The following is a 22,753-nucleotide window of genomic DNA, read 5'->3' as shown; positions in this document are numbered from 1 at the left end:
TCGAAAATACATATTTCAAAATCTTAAGAAAATACAGGGAGTTTTTGGAGAAAAAATGACCAAATGAAAGCAAATAAATTATGACCATTTCTCTTGATAAATTTCATACTTTTGAAGTATTCTTATTGTTCTTGGCATTGGCCGACAAACTTACAGACCTACATATTTTATCTTCTGCTATCAATCACCATTCCGTAAATATTCGCATTACTGTTGTAGAACTTAGTTCCCTTGTTTGCTTACGATTTATTGCGAAATAATAATAAATACTCGTTAAAGCAATTAATTTTCAGTATTGAAAGCAAATGGGTGTTTATTTATTTTATACGTTATTTTCACATAATTTCCTGATAAGCCATCGTTAATTATTTTCACTGCTATTTTTCGCTAGTTTTTGCTTGTTTATTTTACACGTTTGTTTGCTTCAACAGTTCTAAAAAAAAATGCCATTGTTTGAAACAAGCGCGAGTGTGGGCTACATGTGTTTTTATGCATCGGAGTTGTGAGAATCGAATTTCGAAATTCCCAACACAAACAATTCCATGGCAAAACAATTTTATGTTAGAATGCATACGTTTACGCACATATGCACACATTTACATATTATATATATAAATATATGCATGTTTCAGGAGTGTATTACAATAAATATATAGAATGGGGTAATTTAAGAAAACTGTTTTTTGAAAAAGATACGAATATATGACAATAAGCGTTTATCGCATGCACTTGTTTTCGAGTGGCCTAAGCATTTTCAAGAATATAATGGAAGTCAAACTATTAGTCAACATTACTACCTTCATGTTCTAGCTCAACTCAGTGGTATAATAAAAAACGATTCCAATGGCGGAAGGCCAAGTCATTTGTTTGTCATTAAGACTATAAGCCGCCTGATTCACTATTATCTGCCGAGAGGTTTATAGTCCAGTGCAGCAGCAAAGTGTTAGACTCAAGGCGAATTTATTATATATCCACCTTGGTTAAACTACAGTATTAGACCCATACGCTATAGTGAAAAATAATACTACCCCGTCATCGCGTACGCGGCAGCAAAATTCATCCATCTCATTTCATACGTATTAACACATTCAACCAATCAGTCGTTGTTCAGCCCGCAACGAAGCAACAAGTGTGGAGGCTAAGTTAATTTTTTCGTATATCATTAACACAATCTCAGTTTTTTCATAAGCAAACTTATCACAACCTCAATTACGTCAGTCAATCAGCTGATTCCTTCAAAATCGCTGAGACCCGGTTAACGGTCTGATGTTGGTCACACCTCTCAATTCTTTTCACCATGGTAAGACCATCTGCGAATGGGTCTGGTGGTGAACGAGGACAAAACGAAGTACCTCCTGTCATCAAACAAACAGTCGGCGCACTCGCATATCGGCACCCACGCCACTGTTGGCAGTTATGATTTCGAGGCTGTAAAATGCTTCGTTCATTTAGGAACCAGCATTTAAACCGATGACATTGTCAGCCTGGAAATACAACGGAGAATATCTATTGCCAACAAGTGCTGCTTTGGGCTAAGTAGACAACTGAGTGGTAAAGTCCTCTTTCGACGAGCAAAACTAAAACTCTATAAGGCGCTCATCATGCTGGTACTAACGTATGGCGCAGAAGCTAGGACGATTGATTGAGAGAACGATTCTGCGGAAGATTTTTTGGACCTTTGCACGTTGGTAACGGCGAGTATCGCAGGCTCTGTGAGCTTTATGATGACATAGACATAGCTCAGCGAATAAAGATCCAGCGGTTACGTTGGCTGGGTCATGTTGTCCGAATGGATAAAAACACGTGGCTCTGAAAGTATTCGATGCAGTACCAGCTGATGGTAGCAGAGGAAGATCAGGTAGGAAAGAAACGACTGATGCTTATGAAGTTATTGCACCATTCAAGAAGAAGAAGAAAGTATTATGAATGCTAAAAAAAACGTTCCGAACTTCATAACGTCCACACAATGACTCTCAAATTCACCAGACGCGAATCCGATTATTCTCGCGAATCCGATTCTCCGGATTATTCTCCTTGAGCCATTTGGGGGAGCAAATCCCGAACTAAAAGATTCACCAGTCTCGAGGTGCTGAAAAGAGCCATTGTCCGCGACTGGGCCAAAACACCTGCAAGTCACATTCGGGTAGCTTCCGATTCGTTTCTGAACCATCTCAAGGCAATAGTTAAGGCAAAAGATGGTCATTTCGAGCAAAAGTAAATTCATTCTTAATTTTGTATTATTCTCACACATTTTTTACTTTGAATTGAATAAAGGTTATTTTCCAAACTAAATTTATAGCCTTTTTAATTGGTTACACTTCGAGTGCCGGTCCCTGTACATATATCAAATTTATATTTGGGTTACAAAGTGTTGTTGGATTACAAACAAAAATGAGGTGTACTGGGGTTATGGCACCTCTGCTATTAGTGTGGTACACAGTCGCCTCATAACTTTCATAAGTCCGCCGAGTATTACAAACGAGTTTCGAGTATTGAAAAAGTATATTACAAGTATTACATGGAGAATAGATCGAAGCGTGAGTAGTTGATCTCATTAGAAAACATCAAACTCGAGGCTGTGAGAAAGCTGCTTCTTAAAAGCAGTCTACATCAATAAGTCTTACAAACCCCAGAAAAACGAAAGTAAGAGTATGTAGATACACTAGAAAGGCCAAAACAAAATTTTTTCATGTAACTACACTCTAAGTTTGTTCTATGGCAAAAACCTTTTCTATCATGTGATATTTCATGCCCAAGGATTCGAACCTGTGCATTTCCGAATGGCAGTCAACACATTTTAAATTTTGAGAGATTTTCAGAGTTACTATAAAAATAATATTTTTTTCTTTTTTAAGAAGTCATAAATAAAAAAATAGACGATTTATTTTTTTGGTCATAGAACAAATTTAGTAAGAAGAATTTTTTTTTGGAGCATCCTAATGTACGGTCCTCGTAGCTGAATGGGTTGGTGCGTGACTACCATTCGGAATTCAGAGAAAACGTAGGTTCGAATCTCCGTGAACCACCAAAATGAAGAAAAAGTTTTTTCTAATAGCGGTCTCCCCTCGGCTGGCAATGGCAAACCTCGGAGTGTATTTTCTTAAAAAAATATCTAGCGTTCGGAGTCGGCTTAAAACTGTAGATCCCTCCATTTGTGGAAAAAAACACTAAGACGCACGCCACAATTAGAAGGAAAAGCTCGGCCAAATACAGAAAAAGGGTGTAAGCGCCATTTATATATAGGTAATATAAAATATCTTTTCCCCGTAATAGAAAATAATATATCTACCAGTAAAGCAAGGAGGACCTGAACAGGATAAGCAAAGAAAGAAGTAGAGCTTCTTCTGATACAACCAGAAAATTTGTGGAGTCAGTGTATAAGTGGAAGTTAAGGAAACAATGGAATGCAAAGATATACAAAAAATTTATATTTTTAATAAGGAAGTTAACTTTTTGCCTTAAGAGGTTTTATACAGTTAGAAGGCCGAGAAAAGCGAATTTTCCCGAATTTTTTTCTGAGAAAACTTTTAAGTTTATTGATCTAAAAATTTGTACACATATTATGTTATCTTTTAACTGTATTTTAATACTTAGTATTAGTAAAAATATTCATTTGGAAAGGAGCTACAGCTGATCTCCGGGAGCTCCTCTCAAAAAAGACGTTTTGCGGTGACCTCTATATCTCTGATCTGGATCCTCTGAAATTAAAAAACCTAACTGGCGGTTTCTCAAAAAAAAGAAAAAAATCGATTTTTGACCAAAATTTCGGCCTTAAATTATTTATAATAAAATATTTATGCTCGTGTTAAAATTTTAGACTAATCGGCTTAACCGTTTTCGAGTAATGTTGGTTACCGATTTTGAAAACACCATTTTGAGAAAAAGGCGTTTAAATCTTGAAAAACACTTTACAGGCACTCTGAAACACCTTTTCAAATTTGCGTGCAACTTCGAAAATATTCACCGGAACGATATTAAATTTTCTGTGTGTATTCTTAAATATATGTACATTAAGAAAAAAAATAAAAAAAATCGATTTTTTGAAAGTTCTAACTGTACTATATATAGCCCCTTAATTTAAATTACTCATTAGAAAATGTTTCGATTTGAATAATGAATTTCTTCTGGCATATAAGGAATTTAATTAAAAAATAAATATTTTTAATTCTAATTTTATTTTAATTTTCCCATAAGAGTACCTTAGCCTCTTACTTTAGCGTGATTTTCTCAATTTTTTAATTTGCAGCATTTTGTGTACAACGCAGAATACAGAAGGATGCTTCAAAGGCAACAAAAACCACTTTTACGACGATTCTATGGATATGGACTTTCTTTCTGATCCAATTTTTTCGGATTTAGGTAAGCAACCCAAAAGTGATCGGTGTGGGTGTACTTATACATATATTTTAGAAAAAGTATGCTGCAAAGTATAAGCAAAGTGAAAGCATAGAATTTGGCTTGGAGTTCTGAATATACAAGAGATGAGATATATTGTTAAATCTAGAGACGCGTAGATAGTTAATAGTACACGAAATGTGGTCGGTGAGGTTTTATTTGTTGTTATAAAAATGAAGATTTAGATATAAATAAATAAATATAAAATCATATACCGCGTTTGAGAAAGCACGAAAGATTGCGTATATTGCGGTACCGCTTCTGGACCTTAGCGAATTTGACAGAATCAGCTGTCGAACAAACGAATTCAAGACTTTTGCTTAAAAACCAAATTTCTCTTTTCTATTAGCTTCTTTCTTCGTATTAAACTAACTTAACTTTTCTTATTTGCTTCCAAAAGCTGACTTTTTGTCACTCTCTTCATAGTTCTCTCACACTTCTCATCTAGAATTACGTCACGGCAAAGTTACGCTCGTTTTTCTCTCTTGTACGAGTACTTGCAGAAGCGTGCAATTAATTAATATAGCAAAACGACATTTGAAACAGTTTTGACCAATTTTCTTTTTGCTTGTTTCTTTAATTTTTTTCTAAAAATATAATTGAGTATCATAGAAATCAAAGTTTCAAACTTTATACAGGATTGTTTTTTTTTCCTTGTTCACTCCATTCGGGAGCATAGGGCCTCGACTAGACTCAGTCTTGCGTTGGTTTCTGTAATCTGTTTCTTGATTTCTGACAGTGAGGTGATTAGCCTGCCGACAGGATTTATAAAGACTCGAAAAATATGTTATCAAAATGTCACACTTTTTAATCAGTATTAAAAAAATGTGGGCACGCAGTTTGTAGCCCAATTAATTTTAGCAGAATAAAGTGCAAGTCTGAAGTAGTACAAAATTATCGTTAATTTTTGATAATCTTTTTCCCCTCTTTGTTGCGCTTTTTGTCCATAGAAAAATTATTTGTACATTCGTTATAGCTTCGACTGACTAGCAATGACCGACTGTCATTGCCAAAGGTACAGAATCTCTGCTAAGCCAAAATAAGCACAGTCTTAGCACACTGATTTATGTTATAACGAAGCACTGCCTAATGTCTGGTGCTGATTTTACATGGTCGTATGGGATTAAATCGTTTTTTTAATTAGCTTAGCATAGTCTGAGAAATGAATCCATTCAAAGACTTTATATACCTACAAATAAATGAGCAAACAAATAAACAAACAAACAAATAGGCAGTCACCTCCAGAAAATGGACGTGCAAATATGTACATAATTTCTTCAGAAGCCATCTAAATGAGGAAGAGACGATCTCGCACTTTCTATGCCATTGTCCTGCTTTTCCCAGGCGTAGATTCACCCTTTTTAGGTAGACAATTTTTCAATAAGTTGGAAGATCTCTTCAAAATGGTATCAAAACGGCGCTTCAGTGCTACTTGGGGAGTGCCAAACTGGCATTTCAACCATTTCACCTACTTACCTACCTATAAGATCTTAGTACAGAAAGGATTCTAATATTGACATGAAATTCGGCACAGATGTCAATGACAGTATTACTAACCTCTACAAAAAGCATTGCCTGATGATTGATGAGCGCGCATATTTTAAATTTAAAACTTCACCTTCCTTTTTGATCACAGCTGTATGTAATAACGTGCATACTTACATACATTCACTGCCTCTTTTCACTCATAGAATATCTATATGAGGCTATAAAATATTTATAATAAATTTCAAAACAAACACATCTTTTCGGTCAAATAGTGTACATTTTAACCCTAAGACTGTCAATATTGCATATGTATGCGGTTACATGCTGGTGTAGCTGTGCAAAATATATTTAAATATGCACACATTAGTGCGGGTCAGCAGGACATCGTTCCTGGAATATTCGGATTCTACATAAAATAGCATCGAGCCTTTAAAATTAAAAGAAAAATAAATAAATAATTGGCGCGTACTCTTCTGTTATATGTTTGGCGTAACTTCTTCACCAATAGTTTTATGTTAAGCCGACTCCAAACGGCAAATGGTTTTTTGAGCAGCTTTTTCATGGCAGAAATACTATCGTAAGTGTGTCTGTCGAAGAGCGAGCGCTATTAGAAAAAACTTGTTCTATGAAGATTAATATTTAATAAAATACTATGCATGCGATTAAAAAAAAAAGTATTATTAAAAATGGGTAGGCAACTTTTATTTAAATAAACACTAGATTTTTAATTTTGTAATCAGCAATTTTTTTAACATCCCATCGGAAGATTTATAGTTTTTGCAAATGGCTTCATACTTCAATCATACCTCTTGTGGACTGGGCAACTACAGTATGCAAACTGACAAGTATGGAACGCGTAAAAGTCAAAATAAAGATTTCAATAAAAAAGTTATTCAAAAACAAAATTTGAAAAAATCACCATATTTGCAATTATTTTGGTTTAAGATCCTTTTTACTTTCACCACGAGGTGTATTTTTTTAAAGTGTGATCAGATTGGGGGTACTTTTTCCAATAGGAATTCTTTTGACAGATCGCTCGTGACTAGTGTCAAACTAAATACATTTTTTTTTAGTATTCATTAACATTAGGCGTCTGTGGCCGAATGGGTTGGTGCGTGACTACCAGTGAATGGCGAACGCTATCGCGCCATGATAAACTACTTTTTGATGCCGCAAATTGAAGCCAGTGACCTCCGCAGCATTTGGTTCCAACGAAATGATGCTACTTGCCAATGGACTTACTGCGTCGTCGTTTCGATAAGCAAATTACCTCTCGTCTCGGACCAGTGGATTGGCCACCAATATCGTGAGATGTCACACGTTTGTGGGGTATGTAAAGTTTAAGGGCTCCCGCTGGTCTCTTCTTCTTAATTGGCGCGATAACCGCTTACGTGATTTTGGCCGAGATTAACAAAGCGCGCCAGTCGTTTCTTTCTCGTGCTAACCGGCGCCAGTTGGACACACCAAGTGAAGCCAAGTCCTTCTCCACCTGATCTTTCCAACGCAGAGGAGGCCTTCCTCTTCCTCTGCTACCACCAGCTGGTACCGCATCGAATACTTTCAAAGCCGGAGCGTTTATATCCATTCGGACGACATGACCCAGCCAACGAAGCCGCTGGATCTTTATTCGCTGCGCTATGTCTATGTCGTCGTAAAGCTCATACAGCTCATCGTTCCATCGTCTACGATATTCGCCGTTGCCAACGTGCAAAGGTCCAAAAATCTTACGCAGAATCTTTCTCTCGAACACTCCAAGCGTCGCTTCATCGGATGTTGTCATCGTCCAAGCTTCTGCGCCATACGTTAGGACGGGCATGATGAGAGTCTTGTAGAGTGTTAATCTTGTTCGTCGAGAGAGGACTTTACTGCTCAATTGCCTAATTAGTCCAAAGTAGCACTTGTTGGCAAGAGAGATTCTACGTTGGATTTCAAGGCTGACATTGTTATCGGTGTTAACGCTGGTTCCTAAATACACGAAGTCTTTTACAACCTCAAAATTATAACTGTCAACAGTGACGTGGGTGCCGATACGCGAGTGCGCCGACTGTTTGTTTGAAGACAGGAGGTACTTCGCTTTGTCCTCGTTCACCACCAAACCCATTCGCTTTGCCTCTTTATCCAGTTTGGAGAAGGCAGAACCAACAGCGCGGTTGTTAAGGCCGATGATGTCAATATCATCGGCATACGCCAGCAATTGTACGCTCTTATAAAAAATTGTGCCTGAGCGATTAAGTTCTGCGGCTCGTACGATGCTCTCCAACATCAGGTTAAAGAAGTCACACGACAGCGAGTCACCCTGTCTGCAACCTCGTTTGGTATCAAACGGCTCGGAGAGGTCCTTCCCAACTCTGACGGCGCTGCTGGTGTTGAGCAACGTCATCTTACATAGCCGTATTAGTTTTGCGGGGATACCAAATTCAGACATGGCGGCATACAGGTAACTCCTTTCCGTACTGTCGAATGCAGCTTTGAAGTCGACGAGAAGATGGTGGGCTTCAGCCTTTCACACAATACGCTCGCTAGAACCTTATAGGCGATATTTAGAAGACTAATCCCGCGGTAATTGGCACAAATTGCAGGATCGCCCTTATTATGGATTGGGCAGAGCACACTCAAATTCCAATCGGCAGTCATGCTTTCATCCGACCATATTCTGCATAGGAGCTGATGCATGCACTTTACCAGCTCCTCGCCGCCATGTTTGAATAGCTCAGACGGCAGTCCGTCGGCGCCCGCGGCTTTGTTGTTCTTTAGCCGCGTTATCGCTATTCTCACCTCGTCATGGTCGGGTAACGGAACGACAATTCCGTCGTCAACGATTGGGGTATCGGGATCTTCACATTCTCTATGACATGCGCAGCTGTCACCGTTTAACAGGTTCGAGAAGTGTTCCTTCCATAATTTAAGATTGCTCTGTACGTCAGTCACCAGATCGCCGTCTTTGTTCGTACAGGACAACGCCCCGGTCTTAAAACCTTCTGTAAGCCGCCGAACTTTCTGGTAAAATTTTCGGGCGTTGTTCCTCTTGGCCAGCATCTCAAGCTTCTTGCACTCACGTATTTCGGCCTCTCGTTTCTTCTGTCGGATAATACGTCTCTCTTCCTTTTTCAGCTCTCTGTAGCGATCCCACATGGCTCGCGTTGCGCCCGATCGCAGCGTGGCTCTATAGGCGGCATCCTTTCTTTCTGCGGCAGCATGACATTCCTCGTCGTACCAATTGTTTTTTCGGGCTCGCCGGAATCCGATTTCTTCTTTGGCGGCGGTACGTAGGGAACGAGAAATGTTGCTCCATTGCACGCGCATGCCGGTTTGTTGGGCAGTGCTCTCCGAGAGCAGGAGTGAGAGTCGAGTGGCGAATCTTCTGGCTGTCTGTTGTGATTGCAGCTTTTCGATGTCGAATATTCTTTGCGTTGGTAGATGTACGTTTTTTGCTGCACAGAGGCGGGTTCGCAGCTTGGCTGCAACAAGGTAATGATCCGAGTCGATGTTGGGTCCTCGGATCGTGCGTACATCTAATACACTAGAAGCGTGTCTTCCATCTATCACAACATGATGAAGGTGCTGAATTTTCCGACTATGGGACCAAAAATTCCCTCCTTGCTCACCCTGGCGTTGAAGTCGCCAAGCACGATTTTTATGTCGTGGCGGGGGCAGCGCTCATAGGAACGTTCCAAGCGCTCATAGAAGGAATCTTTGGTCGCATCGTCCTTCTCTTCCATCGGGGCGGGGGCGTAAATTAGCGAGATGTTAAAAAACCGCGCTTTGATGCGGATTATTGCGAGACGCTCGTCCACCGGAGTGAACGACAGTACTTGGCGATGAAGTCTCTCTCCCACAACAAATCCGACACCGAATTTGCGCTCCTTTACATGGCAGCTGTAGTAGACGTCGCAAGGTCCTAGGGTTTTCTTACCTTGCCCTGTCCATCGCATCTCTTGGATGGCAGTGATGTCAGCCTTTACTCTCACGAGGACATCAACCAGCCGGGCAGAGGCACCTTCCCCATTAAGGGACCGGACATTCCAGGTGCATGCCCTCAAATTATATTCCTTATTTCGTTTGCATTGTATGTTTTCATTGAGGGAGGTTTTTAAGTGGCGGGTCCCAAACCCAGCGCACAACCAGCTATCCTGGAATGCTTCGCCTTCTCAGGTTAGCTCACTCCCGAACGGGTGTTCGGAAGCTACCCAGAGGATACGTGGGCTAATCCCGGCCGTTGTGAGCTGCTTGAACCATATGTAGAAGAATCGTCCTGGCCACTCCCAAGTGAATGGCGATCAGTAACTTTCCCCACTTGCGTGGGGAACCCCACTACACATGGAACCATCCTCCCGCTGGTCTAGAGCTCGACAATTTTGGGTATTTTCAGAATTTTTTTTTTTACAATAAAAAAAATGAAAAACGATATCTAAATTGTTTAGGCCTTTTAGGTCTTTTAAGGCCTTTTAGGTCTTTCCAAAAAAATTATCAATCAGTATGACTGTAGCTATGCCCCGCTACTAGAATAAAAAAAGAAAATTTAATAAAATAGCGCGGTTTTGAATTTGACACTCTAAAAATCGTGGTTTTTTTCAGTTTCTTAATTAAAAAAAAACGAAATAATTGAAATAATAATATGATTCTAATACGACCGATAGTCACTGATGTTGTGAAAAACATATTAAAATTTCAGACGATTCGGTTGAATATTTTTTTTGTTTGGCAACACCAGGCCGAAAAAAGTCGTTTCGAGAAAAATGAGTTTCAAGTTTGAGGTACAGGAGCGCACGGACCGCTCTCTACCTAGTTAATGGGCTGTAGAAGCTATATTCTTAAGAGACTATACTTTCGGAATGTCGATAAAAGCAAAAGTCTATTTTTTTAATTTCTATACCACCGGGTCCCCTTATATGTTTTGAGGATCAACCAGCTTCGATTGCGGCACGAACTTGACTTAAGAGCTATGCTCTGATGTACTTTTTTAGAATTTCATGCAGAATCCGAAATAAGCCAGGAACTATGTTGAAAAAAGTTGTTCCATACAAATTGACCCACCCTAGTATTCATACACGTGCACACAAGCACTACAACATAAACTTGCCAAGTATGTGCCTCTAGTCACTCATACGTATCTATCTACCCATATCTATTGCATACTGCATATAAAATCCTTTCTTTATTTTATTGTTTGGAAGGTAGCCGAAAAGTTGTTTGATCAATACTTGAGCGCGAGCGTTTAAAAAATTACTTAGCTTGGTGATTTTTTCCTTTCCCCATGCAAGTTCAGTAGTTGACATAACGTGTTAATGGCAGCGTCATTGGCCATACGTTAGGGTTGCAGACTGGCAGCCAGTCAGACATTCTGTCAGACAGTTAAACAATCGTTCAAATGCTCAAATGGCTAGCAAATCAGCCTATTCAGACAACTGTGAAATAATACCCATACCAATAATGCCACTATAAACGATAGCAAAGAGATAATAACAAGCAGTAATAATAAAATTACACACTAAAAAAATAAAATAGAGCAACCAGCAACAGCAGCCAGCCGCAAACCAACTTTTAATAACAAAGAGTTTGAAAAACTGCTTTTTCGCGCTGACTGACACATTTGAAAAGATATCGTCGAATGCGAAGAATGTAAATTAGAAATAACAGAGCGATTAAAAACGACACATAAAATATACCGAAAGTTGTAAAAGAATCTAACAACTGTGCTAAAAAATAAAAATAAAAGCTATAAAAGCAATAGCAAACAAAGTGCAGCGTTGAGCGATCGGTCAGCTCGATAAACCAAATATCTACAAGTACACACACACACACGCACATAGGTATTCTAAATCTCAAATCATATGTACGTGGCCTTCCACCCAGCTCGCTCACAATCCTATGCTGAATTGGCTTGTAATCGGAGCCTGTTGCAACTTACAACGTGCGATGGAATTCCCATTAACCAGTATTCCGCTTTTCTAACGTTTCGCCTGCAACGCGACCAGTGCGACCAGTGAACGTGAACACTACTGCGCGAATCGAATTGCTTCGAATAGCAGTGAATTGCATCGACTCGCATTGCAGTGTGTCAAATTGTATAGAATTTTTCTTTCACTGCTACTTTTTTATTGATGCGTTCAGAGCGTAGATTATTTTTATAATTATACAGGGTGGACGCGAGGGTCCAGCGATTGATCGATTTTTTAGATTCACATTACTTTTAAACAGAAATATATATGTATGTATGTACATAAATGTGACAAAAACATACATATGTATGTATGTAAACGAAAGCCTGCTTCGGTGTGAGTTGAGCAAATATGAAATTTTTTATAAATCGATCTTTTTTTTCTAAGTAATTAAAGCAATTTGTTTAGCTTTATTGTGCCTATCCACCCACAAAATTTAGATTCTAAGAAACAAAGTGTAGTTCTGATAAGAGCTCTGCGCACACTCTGAGCTCACATTTCTCCATGACAGTTACATGGGTAGTAGAAACATAGTCGTATATGTAAAAAGTCATGTGATTTGAAAAACTCGGTTCGACGTGTTGTCGCTACTTTAAAGTGAAATTTTAATTGTTTTCATTACATTCGTATTGCATTTACTCTTAAATTTTGGAGCATTTTGAATTGAGTTTCGAAATCAACGCAAGTGCAAAAAATTGAGTTTGAAGAATTTGTGGCTATGACTTTTTAAGGGTTATGCTGTTCTTACTCAATTATAACTTACTGGAGTTCTGCTATGCACCTGCACTGTTTAAAATGGCTTGCAATGCACAAACAAAAAATACTGATTTTTATGGTTTTTTTCTTCAGAGTGAAACAAAATATCGGATTCGAGTAAAGAATGGACATGAAAAATATTGAATAAATATAAAATCATTAGAACATAAAATTTGTAAAAGCTATCAAAACAATTTTTATTTTATTTTCTTCTTTATTATTGTAACAAGAATCTCATATCAATTCCCTTTGTTATAAACAAAATAACGCAATTCAGATTTTACTCCTTTCATTAGGCGATGGACATCAGTTTTTGTTACGGTATCTGCCGCTCTCTGCCAACTTATTTTAAGCTGCTGCTCATTTTTATTTCTTTTTTTCAATTTTAGCAGTTGTCCAATATTTTTCAATGGGATTGTAGTTGGTGGGTTGTGGACCTTTTGAACAATATTTGCCCCGGATTTTCATACCAGTTCACAGCAAGACGGCTATAAGATGCTAGATCAGATCAGAACAGAACTGAGAACTGAGCCTTTATGTTGTTTTATGAATGGCAAAAAAACGTTTTTGCAAACAGTCCTTCATATAAATTTCTTGATTTATAATGTCCGTGGTAATGAACGTTCTGCTTTCCATACCACACTGCCAGATGGCTTAGCAGGCCAAACATTTTTTAGGGAACTTGCCCAACATTTTTAGCCTAAAGGAACCTCCTCCTCCCTTCTTTGTTGCAGTATAAAACTCAGCGCCCTGAATCTGCTTAAAGTCGGCTTTGCGTATGATTCATCGTCCATAACCACGCAGCCATTTTGATGGATGTCCTGACTGTATAATTTTCATGCACGTGTTTTCGGACTCTTATTTGGTTTATCCTTTCGATTTGGTTGCATAAAATTTTTATGTGATCGTAAACCTTCACTTTTGCGCGCGGACGTTTTGAACGTATCCTTTTAACATATAGACCTGTTTTGCAGCATCTCGAAGTGAAAGGCAAGGGTTTTTTTTCGAAATAATGACACCGCTTCTTTGGCTTGTGGCAGGGACACAAATCCATTTTTGTACCACTTTCAGGGCTTCGTTCAACCACAAGGTTTCATTCAACTTTTTTAAAACATAAGTTACCTACTTTTCGCATTATTTAAAGTTTTTGCAATGGCATTATGCCTCGAAGGACCATTTTCTTGGTTTTTGCACACATTTTTCTCCGCAAGCTCACACTTAACCGAACACATTTTGAAGAATACGTAGAAGTTGCGAAAAGTGAATACGCCAATTAATAACGAGAATAAACACTTTGAATACGCGTACGAATTGTTTTGAAACATTTTTTTTTTCGATTATATATGCGAATAGCCATAGAAGTAGGTACGTGGAATTCTTCAATTTCAAAATTTTCAACAAAATCGTCCAAAATTATTTATAAAGAAAAAACTTAGTAATATATAGCCCAATATCGCCGTTCAGAATGTAATTGTGAATATACAGCTAAAATTTCAAGACGATTCTCCAAGGTTCGTTCGAGATGTAAGCTTACCCGTCTACTTTTCGTCCCAAGAGTGGCTCTGCGAGAATTTAAAATACACCTTCCCCACTTAATCACTCGAGTGTGTCATGAAAAAAGTAATGAGGTATTCAGTGGCAGATCAACAACACATATTTAAACTATTTAGCATATGCCGAGGACATTTGTCTGCTGTCGTATAGGATGTGCGATCTAAAATCGATGACTCAGTCAATGCAGGAATAATTGCAAAGAAAGAGAGTTAAAATCAACGTAGGAAAGACAAAAGCATTTAATCTTAACTTCTTCTAATCAGTCTCAAGACGTCTCCAAACGTTAGCCGCTGTTTGCGCCGCATAATGCGAACTTTCGGGTCTCGAACTATTTCTAACACCGAATTACTGAGGAATCTGAGCTAATCAATCCGTTGTGGCGACTGAAATCCGCGGAAGTAAATGTTAATGGATCGGCCACGTCTTCCAACAGACAAGCCGAAATGTTGGTAGACCACGAACTACCTGGCGCCGTTCAACAGGAGCGGAAATGAGGTCTTTGAATAAGACTTGTTGTTGTTGTAGCAGCATAAACATTCCCCATACTTACATACGGGGAATACTGCTGGAGTGACAGTCCTTGGCCGGATATACTACTGTGGGCAAAAAGTAAGGGGAATTTGGTTGTAAAATGAAAAATCTTTATTTATTCTTGTAAATCAATTTCATCTCCTTCAAAATAATCTCTTCTCGATGAAATACACTTATGCCAACGATTTTTCCAATCCCCGAAACATGCCAAATAGTCCATTTCCGGTATAGCCATCAGCAGCATCTTCGATTCAGCTTTTATCTCCTCAATCGACTCGAAACGCGTTCCCCGGAGTGGTCTCTGGAGTTTTGGGAATAGCCAGAAGTCACACGGAGCCAAATCAGGCGAATACGGTGGTTGCGGAACGATATGCGTCGAACTTTTGGCGAAATGGTCACGAAGAACGAGTGCAGTGTGAGACGGTGCATTATCGTGATGCAAAAACCAAGAGTTATTGGCCCATAATTCTGGTCTTTTTAGACGAATTGCTTCGCGTAAACGAAGCATAGCGCTCAAATAATATTCCTTATTAACAGTTTGGCCAGGTGGAAGGAATTCATAGTGCACCACACCACGAAAATCAAAAAAAACTGTCACCATGTCCTTTATTTTTGAACGACTTTGACGTGCTCTTTTCGGTCTGGCGTCGCCTTTAGCACGATATTCGCTTGATTGGTCGGTTGTTTCAGGGTCGTAAGCATAAATTCTCATCTCAGTCTCATCTCCCGTAATGATGCATTTGAGCTTGCCCTGAAAATCTGAAAGCATTGTTTCACACACATCAACGCGACGAATTTTTTCCAAGAAATTGAGAGTTTTCGGTACCAAACGAGATTTGACTTTTCGTAGGCCCAAATGGTCTTTCAAAATGGTTTTCACAGATCCTTCTGATATTCCGATCATATCAGTAAGGTCTTTAACAGTCAACCGACGATTTTTGAGCACTAACTCCTTCACTTTATTGACGTGTTGGTCATCTGTTGACGTCGATCGTCGTCCGGACCGCTCCAAGTCATCAACACGTTCTCGACCCTCTTTGAAGTCTTTGTACCACTTATAAACATTTTTCTGCGACATGGTCGAATCACCAAATGCCTTCTGCAGCATGCTAAACGTTTCCGCAGCCGAAATTTCATTCCGCAACCAAAATTTGATGGCACTTCTCTGCTCAATCAAATCAGACATTGTAAAAATCGAAAAATGCACTCTTGGTCGTTTGGTAAACACAAGCGTAAATATATTACTGATAATGACATTCACATGAAAGTTGGCCCAGATGTTATTAACAGTGCTGCCAACTCATGAAAAAAAAAAACTAGAGCGAAATTTTAATCCCGCGAAGTTTGACAAATAAATTCACCTTATTTTTTGCCCACAGTAAATCCGGGTCGTTTCGGTAACGTAGAACCGACTGTCGTGGAAACGAATAAGACTTGTACTTAGAACCCTTGCACAAAACCGTGCTTGATGGCGAAGAGGAGTTGTGGACACCCTATGCTCCAACTAGGCGTTAAAGGGTCTTATATTTCAAGTACACGAAAAACATTTTTGAAGTCTCTACAGTGGCCTTGAAAAACTTGCAGCAGTCATCACTGACTTTTGGTCAGTCGGGGAACAAGCAGCCAAAATCGGCATGCTTCACTGCCACAATTGTAAATAACCTTGGAAAAAGGAAACGCGTTTCCATTTCTTCTGTGAATGCCTTGCCTTATAGAAGGAGTGAATGTCAACCCTAGCAAACCACTGCTCGAGAGTCTGGCTTAGTCTGGCAACAACCTGATAAGGTTCTTAAACCACACAGACTGGATATAGTCATGCTGTAATTAACCGTTAAAGAAGTTGGTAGCGAAAATGTGGCAACAAAATGGTACAGAAGCGCTAGTTGAATTCTGGATGAATCACCACTTTAACCAACCAACAGTGGCCATCCGCTTGTACAATTTTTAACAAAATTACCTGCTTTTCACCTTTTTTTGTCAACTCCTTTTAACAATTTTGCTCTAGCACCGCTCCGATCGATCCGCTCTACCTCAATGCACACCCTTTATAAGATACGCTACATTTGCCTCATTCACTTTGGCAGTGACCATGGCCATGTGGCATGTGCGGCATGTGGCAAGCACTGAAGAGTGACGTGTGACGAATGGGGCGAGCGCATTAACCGAAAGAAGTGCAACATTTTATTAATATTTTTTTGTGCTCCGCATGTTTCATTGACAGCTAAAGTGCAACAACGCTAAGATACAATTAAAAGTGAAGTAATGTTGTGCAGTGAGCGCACGTTTGCATACACGTACAAGTGTACGAATTAATGAGCGTGTGTGTATGTCGGTTTGCCAATCAGTTTCGCATGAGCTTTTCGTCAGCATTTGCGGATCTTCAATGCGTTGAATCATTCACTTCTTAACGGCAAACTAAAACTCAAAAGGCGAAAAAAGCGAAAAAACGACGGAAAACAAGAAAATGAAAACAAAAAAAAAGAATTACATACTTACCATCTAATACAACCATTTTTTGCAACAACAATAATTACATGCCGGCACGATAATGGCAAATGCAGCTGCCGATGTCTACGTTTACACATGTATTGACTTGTAGTTGAAAAGTTTTATAAATTATAATCACTGCTATTACTCGTATTGTTTTTGTTGCATTTGATAGTTTTGCTAGGTGCTTGACGTGCATACGTATGTACGTACTACCTATGCCGTGATGCGCATGTATGTATAAACACATATTTTTGTAAATGTGTGTGCGAGTGTTTGTGCGTGTGTGTGTTAGTGTTTATAATTTTCACTGATGCTCAACCGATTGTGAAGTGCATCAACCGCGGCTCAGCCCTGCTTAGCTCAGCGCAACGCCACCCAATCCCGCCTCCCTGCACACACACACACACACACACACACACACACACACACACACACACACACACACACGCCCAAGCGCGCACTGGCGAGGCTGAAGCCTAGCTTATAAGCGAGCGTTTTGGTGCGCTTACAACACATTAGATAATTATCGTATCTAACAGATGCAATCATGATGCTGTCGCTTCCACTGTTCAATGCATTCTCTTGCGTTTTCTTACACGTAACAATAATTTTATTTGTGGTGTTTCACATATGAGTACAATAAATTATTTTTATTTCGTTTTTAATTTTTTTTTTTAATAAATTTTTTTTTGAAATGGTATCTTCTCTTCGCATTCATCATTGACTCTAATGCTGGCACAACGCAGAAGGCACAAAAACTTTTGTTAAACATTAAATCTCAAGTGGCAGTTGCATTCCGATTGCAAACATTCGATGTAGTTTGTGGCGAATTGTGAACCGTGAGATACTCGAACTATGCGATACAATAACATATTTCAGTAACTGATACTCGTAATATTAAAATAATAATCACGATGGCCGTATTTTAACAAGTGTTCCGACTCGGAATCGTTGTTGCAAATGTTTTGCGGCAACTAATTAATTGAAAAGAAAAACAATTAAAAATTTATCTACGCAAAACAAGTGGCTGGATATCATGGAATACCCCAAGAATATAAATGGTAAATTTCAACTGAGAAAGCTTCAACAACATACATAAATTTTAACTGCAGTTATAATGAAAATTAACATTCAAATTACAGCTTGGAAATAGAAAAATATTTGTTCTATCGATTGGTTCAAGTTCAGTGCAAAGGTAGGCTAAAGTGGTTAGGTTGGACTTGGCTGATCCTGTAGGTCGCACATAGACAAGAAATTTATCCATAGCGCAGGAAAGTGGTTAGAAATATTTGGTGTATTTTTTAAAGCTTAAATTTTAAATGATAATACAAAACAGAAAAATTGTTAGAAGGTGTTTTTTATTATAATCCGGTAGATAGTTCCATGGGAAATTGTGATAAGATTTATAAAACCTCAGAGGTTAAGATGGCTCGGACACGAGTTTAGCATGCCGAAAGAGAGAACAACTCGAAAGACACTTGAGTTACGCCCTGTTGGAGGCCGAAGAAAAGGACGCCCAGAGAGAGATGGCGCGAAGGCGTGGAAGTTGACCTTGAAAAGTCCAACGTGCATTGATGAAACGAGGTAGTCTTAGATAGGGACAGATGGCGCAAGGTTGTGAATGAAGCAATGGTTCACCAAGGACTGTGATGTTAAGAAGAAGAAGAAAAAATATAGTTTCATGGCATTTATTTCTTAAGTTTGATATCCGGTATATATACGCCGCGGCAAAGAGTTACATGGTCCATGCCACCCGTCCAATTTTTGACCACTTTTTCCAATATACAAGTATGGCGTCAGTGGTGGCTGGAATATTGCAATAAATCGATTGTTAAGCGCGCTGTGTGGAAAGATGCGCCTTCTTTGGAAAAAAAAATCAGTCAGCATGGCTCAATAGCGCTCGCCATTCACCACCTTCTGAAATAAATAAGAACAAAAACAAGATGATGCCAGCAGCGTTAAGCCACACGTTAAATGAACGATGTGCTCTATGAACTTAGCGAACAGATTTTTTTAAATCTAATTTCGACAATTACGAAGCTTTGGCGTTCGCCATTCTATGTTACATTGGCGCCAGCCTCGTCTTTCAAGAGATATGGGACGACGATCCTCCAGCTCATAGGCCGCACCATACGGTTGTTTTCAATGGATGTAATGAAATCCTTCGGATTGCTCTTCAGCCCAAATACTGCAATTTTGTCATTAAGCCAAAAATCGGCCTCAATCGCTGTACACCATAAGTTGGTCTGGGCACGCGATGAAACTTTTCACAGAGCGTCGATTTTCGTAATCCAATTGTACGATTTGTAACCGCTTCTATGGCCCTATGTACCACACTGCAATTTGTGGTGATGAAACGTTGTTGAGGCGTTGGTCTTTTCATGATAAAATGCCAATGAATACTGAAGGAAGTATGTATTTAGTTTCACAGTATTAACGCGTGATCTGTGAAAAAGCCACTATTGGAAAAAGTACCACCAATCTGATCATCCTTCACTTTCCAACAACTCATAAAGCAAAAAAGTGAAAAAAATGATGCGGCAAATCTACAAATCGTCAAATCACCAAACCTGATAGCAAAAATCCCCTAACAAGCAGTTTGTGCGAATCTCCACACTATAAGAGACCATCAAGCCTTAAAAAGTACAATTTGAGAAATTTAATTTAAATAGGTATGTATCTTTGGCTGTATAGAAGTTAAAGATGACGTCGTCCACAGTAGCGCTACTTTGCTCGTTTGTAGACGTTATGCTGCTGCGCGTAATCGATAATTAAAAGTATGGTAACTCTTTTACTTGCAAATTATATACGGATTTTCTAATCAGCATCATTTTCTATTGGCGGCCGCCGTAGCCGAATGGGTTGGTGCGTGATTACCATTCGTAATTCACAGAGAGGTGGTTCGAATCTCGGTGAAAGCAAAATTAATAAAAACATTTTTCTAATAGCGGTCGCCCCTCGGCAGGCAATGGCAAACCTCCGAGTGTATTTCTGCCATGAAAAAGCTCCTCATAAAAATATCTGCCGTTCGGAGTCGGCTTGAAACTGTAGGTCCCTCCATTTGTGGAACAACATCAAGACGCACACCACAAATAGGAGGAGGAGCTCGGTCAAACACCTAACAGAAGTGTACGCGCCAATTATTTATTTTTTTTTATCATTTTCTATGAGGACAATAATAATTAGTTTGAGGTATAAAAATCAGCTTGAGAATTATATACAGAGGATCTTTCAAAAGACACACCGAGTCGTTGTTTTAAGTAAAGCATATACAAATTTAGATTCTTTGAGGTTTCACTATTTTTATTCAAAAAACGGCTCTTATTATATGTGAAAAATGAAACCACTCAGGTCCACCATGATGACGTCTGCAAGTAAAAACTGTCACACAGGCGATTCATGAAAGCCTGATTGTTGAGAACGTCGAGATATCGATTTTGAAGGTTGCGCTACAGCAGCTATATTCTCAATAGAACGTCCAATTATTGGACTGTCAATTCTCTTTCTATACTCGACAGAACCAATATGTGGACATTTTTTCACAAACCTTTGAATTGTCGACTCATTCGGACGATTATTTCCACCAATAAAATCAAGAAATTTGCGATATATTGTTTTTACAGATCGACCGTTTTCAAAATAAGTTTCAATAATTTTAACGCGTTGTTCTTTCGTGTAAAATTAGACATTTGTCTGCTAGACAAATTTCAAACATGGCATAAAAGATGTACCTTCTAGAAACTATTCACTACTGCCATCTAGTATTCACCCAGTGGTTGTCTCTGCCTTTACCTTTTTATTTTTATTTCTACCCCTCACCCTATCTCTATCCCTTCCTTTGTCTCTATTTCCTATCTATCTTTTCTATTCTTATCTATTATTTATCTTTACCTATTTTCGTTTATGGGTGATAAACAGATCACTAGACACGTCTAGTTTACTAAGGCGGCAGCCCTTGGTTGAGAAAAACCCGAGCCATTCCGCTAACGTAGAACCGGCTGCCATGGGATGTATGTATTTTCGTTTATCTTTATCTTTATTCTTTTCCTTATCTACATATTCACCTCCACTTCTGTCCGTATATGAAATATTTGAATTTAATATATTATTACGTATCTTTATTAAAGCATACAACAGGCTTACTGGTAATATATATACAGGTTTTGGGTTTTGGCATTTGTTTATTAGAGAACGAAAAAATCGTAGAGGTACGAATTATTGGGTAGTCGAAAAAGTCTTTTCATATTTTGTCAATGATGTCGTTGGAGTCGTCTATCTCCAGTGCTACCAATCACATTGTGGCATATCATATGGTGGTAGAAAGGTGACATTTTAAGTTTCATTTAACCAAAAAAAAAATTAAATTCGGAGAAGTTGAAAAACAGTTATAGCTGTTCAAAAATGAGTGAAAATAATGAGAAATTCGTTATATTTTGAAATTTTTGTATAAAAAAGGGAAGAATGCCAAATGCGAAATCGAAAAAAACGGCCAGAACTGATTAGCAGAAAGGGCGTCGTCTTCTATCAGGATAACGCTAGGCCACACACATCTTTGATGACTCGGCAAAAACTGGGAGAGCTTGGCTGGGAAGTTTTGATGCATCCACCATATAGCCCTGACCTTGCACCATCGGACTACCATTTGTTTCGGTCAATGCAGAACTCCCTTAATGGAGTAAAGTAGGCTTCAAGAGAAGCCTGTGAAAATTACTTGTCGCAGTTTTTCGCCGAGAAACCACAAAAGTTTTACAAAAGGTGGTCGACCAAAATGGTACATATTTGGTTTAACAAAGTTCATTATAAATATAAAAAAAAATGAGTTGAAGTTTTATTAGAAATACGACTACCCAATAATAGCGATTAGCGCAAGTATGAAATTTCCTGGATTAACCTAAGTTACGAAGACCTTAAGCAGCACGAATTATTTAATGTGAAGAATATAGGTGGAAAACAAGAAAAGTCAATGTATCAGAGGAATTTTCAATCAAAAAAAACTTTAGCAACGCATGACGACATGTGGGACCAAATCAAGTATTTCGGTATCAGAATGTCCAATTGTATAAGCCTCGATGACTCTCGTAAAGAGTCTTGCTGCAAGCAGTTTCGATTCACCATTCTATTAGGCATTTTAGAAGTACAGAGATGGGGTGGACGAAAAAATGTTAAGCAATCAGAGAAACGTAATGCATACCTACTTATTTATAAAGACATACAACAATATAAGATACACACTTCTGCCTAAACACCTATTCCGCTTTGCTCTTCTCTTCACCATACTTCATACAGACCCAATGCCACAATGCCACTAGGGAATAGAGCATTGAGCTGCAGTTAGCGAATGTGCACTTCCTTTAGCCATGTTAAGCCACTGGGGTTGTGATCTTCTTCTTCTTGTAAGTATTCTCAATTTGTCCTTTGGAAGATTTACGACGAGGTGTTGAAACCTTTTCAGGTAGTCGCTGCCTCTAAGAACTCTGCCTCGCATAGTCGCGCATTGTGATGTCATTGTAGGACTAGCAACCTTTTCGCTCCTCTTCTAAACTCTTCTTTGATTTTTTGTTGCCCCATCGACAGGAATTTGAATTGAATGAATATTACTC

The 22,753-nt window shown here is 38.8% G+C and overlaps 1 protein-coding gene across 7 annotated transcripts in view; it reads left to right on the top strand.

Annotated features, from left to right (window-relative positions):
- Positions 1-22,753, top strand: part of LOC129243848 (uncharacterized) — a 65,036-nt gene that overhangs the window by 28,646 nt on the left and 13,637 nt on the right. For 6 of the 7 annotated variants that reach the window (XM_054881217.1, XM_054881216.1, XM_054881214.1 and 3 more), the window contains one exon: positions 4,247-4,359. In XM_054881217.1, the coding sequence (XP_054737192.1) occupies positions 4,317-4,359 (43 nt within the window). In that variant the 5' untranslated portion in view covers positions 4,247-4,316. Of the gene's footprint in view, positions 1-4,246; positions 4,360-18,174; positions 18,215-22,753 lie in introns of those variants that run through there. The other variant, XM_054881220.1, reaches the window with a different exon arrangement.

This window comes from Anastrepha obliqua, chromosome 4, assembly GCF_027943255.1.
Source record: "Anastrepha obliqua isolate idAnaObli1 chromosome 4, idAnaObli1_1.0, whole genome shotgun sequence".
Lineage (NCBI taxonomy): Eukaryota > Metazoa > Arthropoda > Insecta > Diptera > Tephritidae > Anastrepha > Anastrepha obliqua.
The sequence above is the reverse complement of the archived record's forward strand: the minus strand, read 5'-3'. Positions and strand labels throughout refer to the sequence as shown.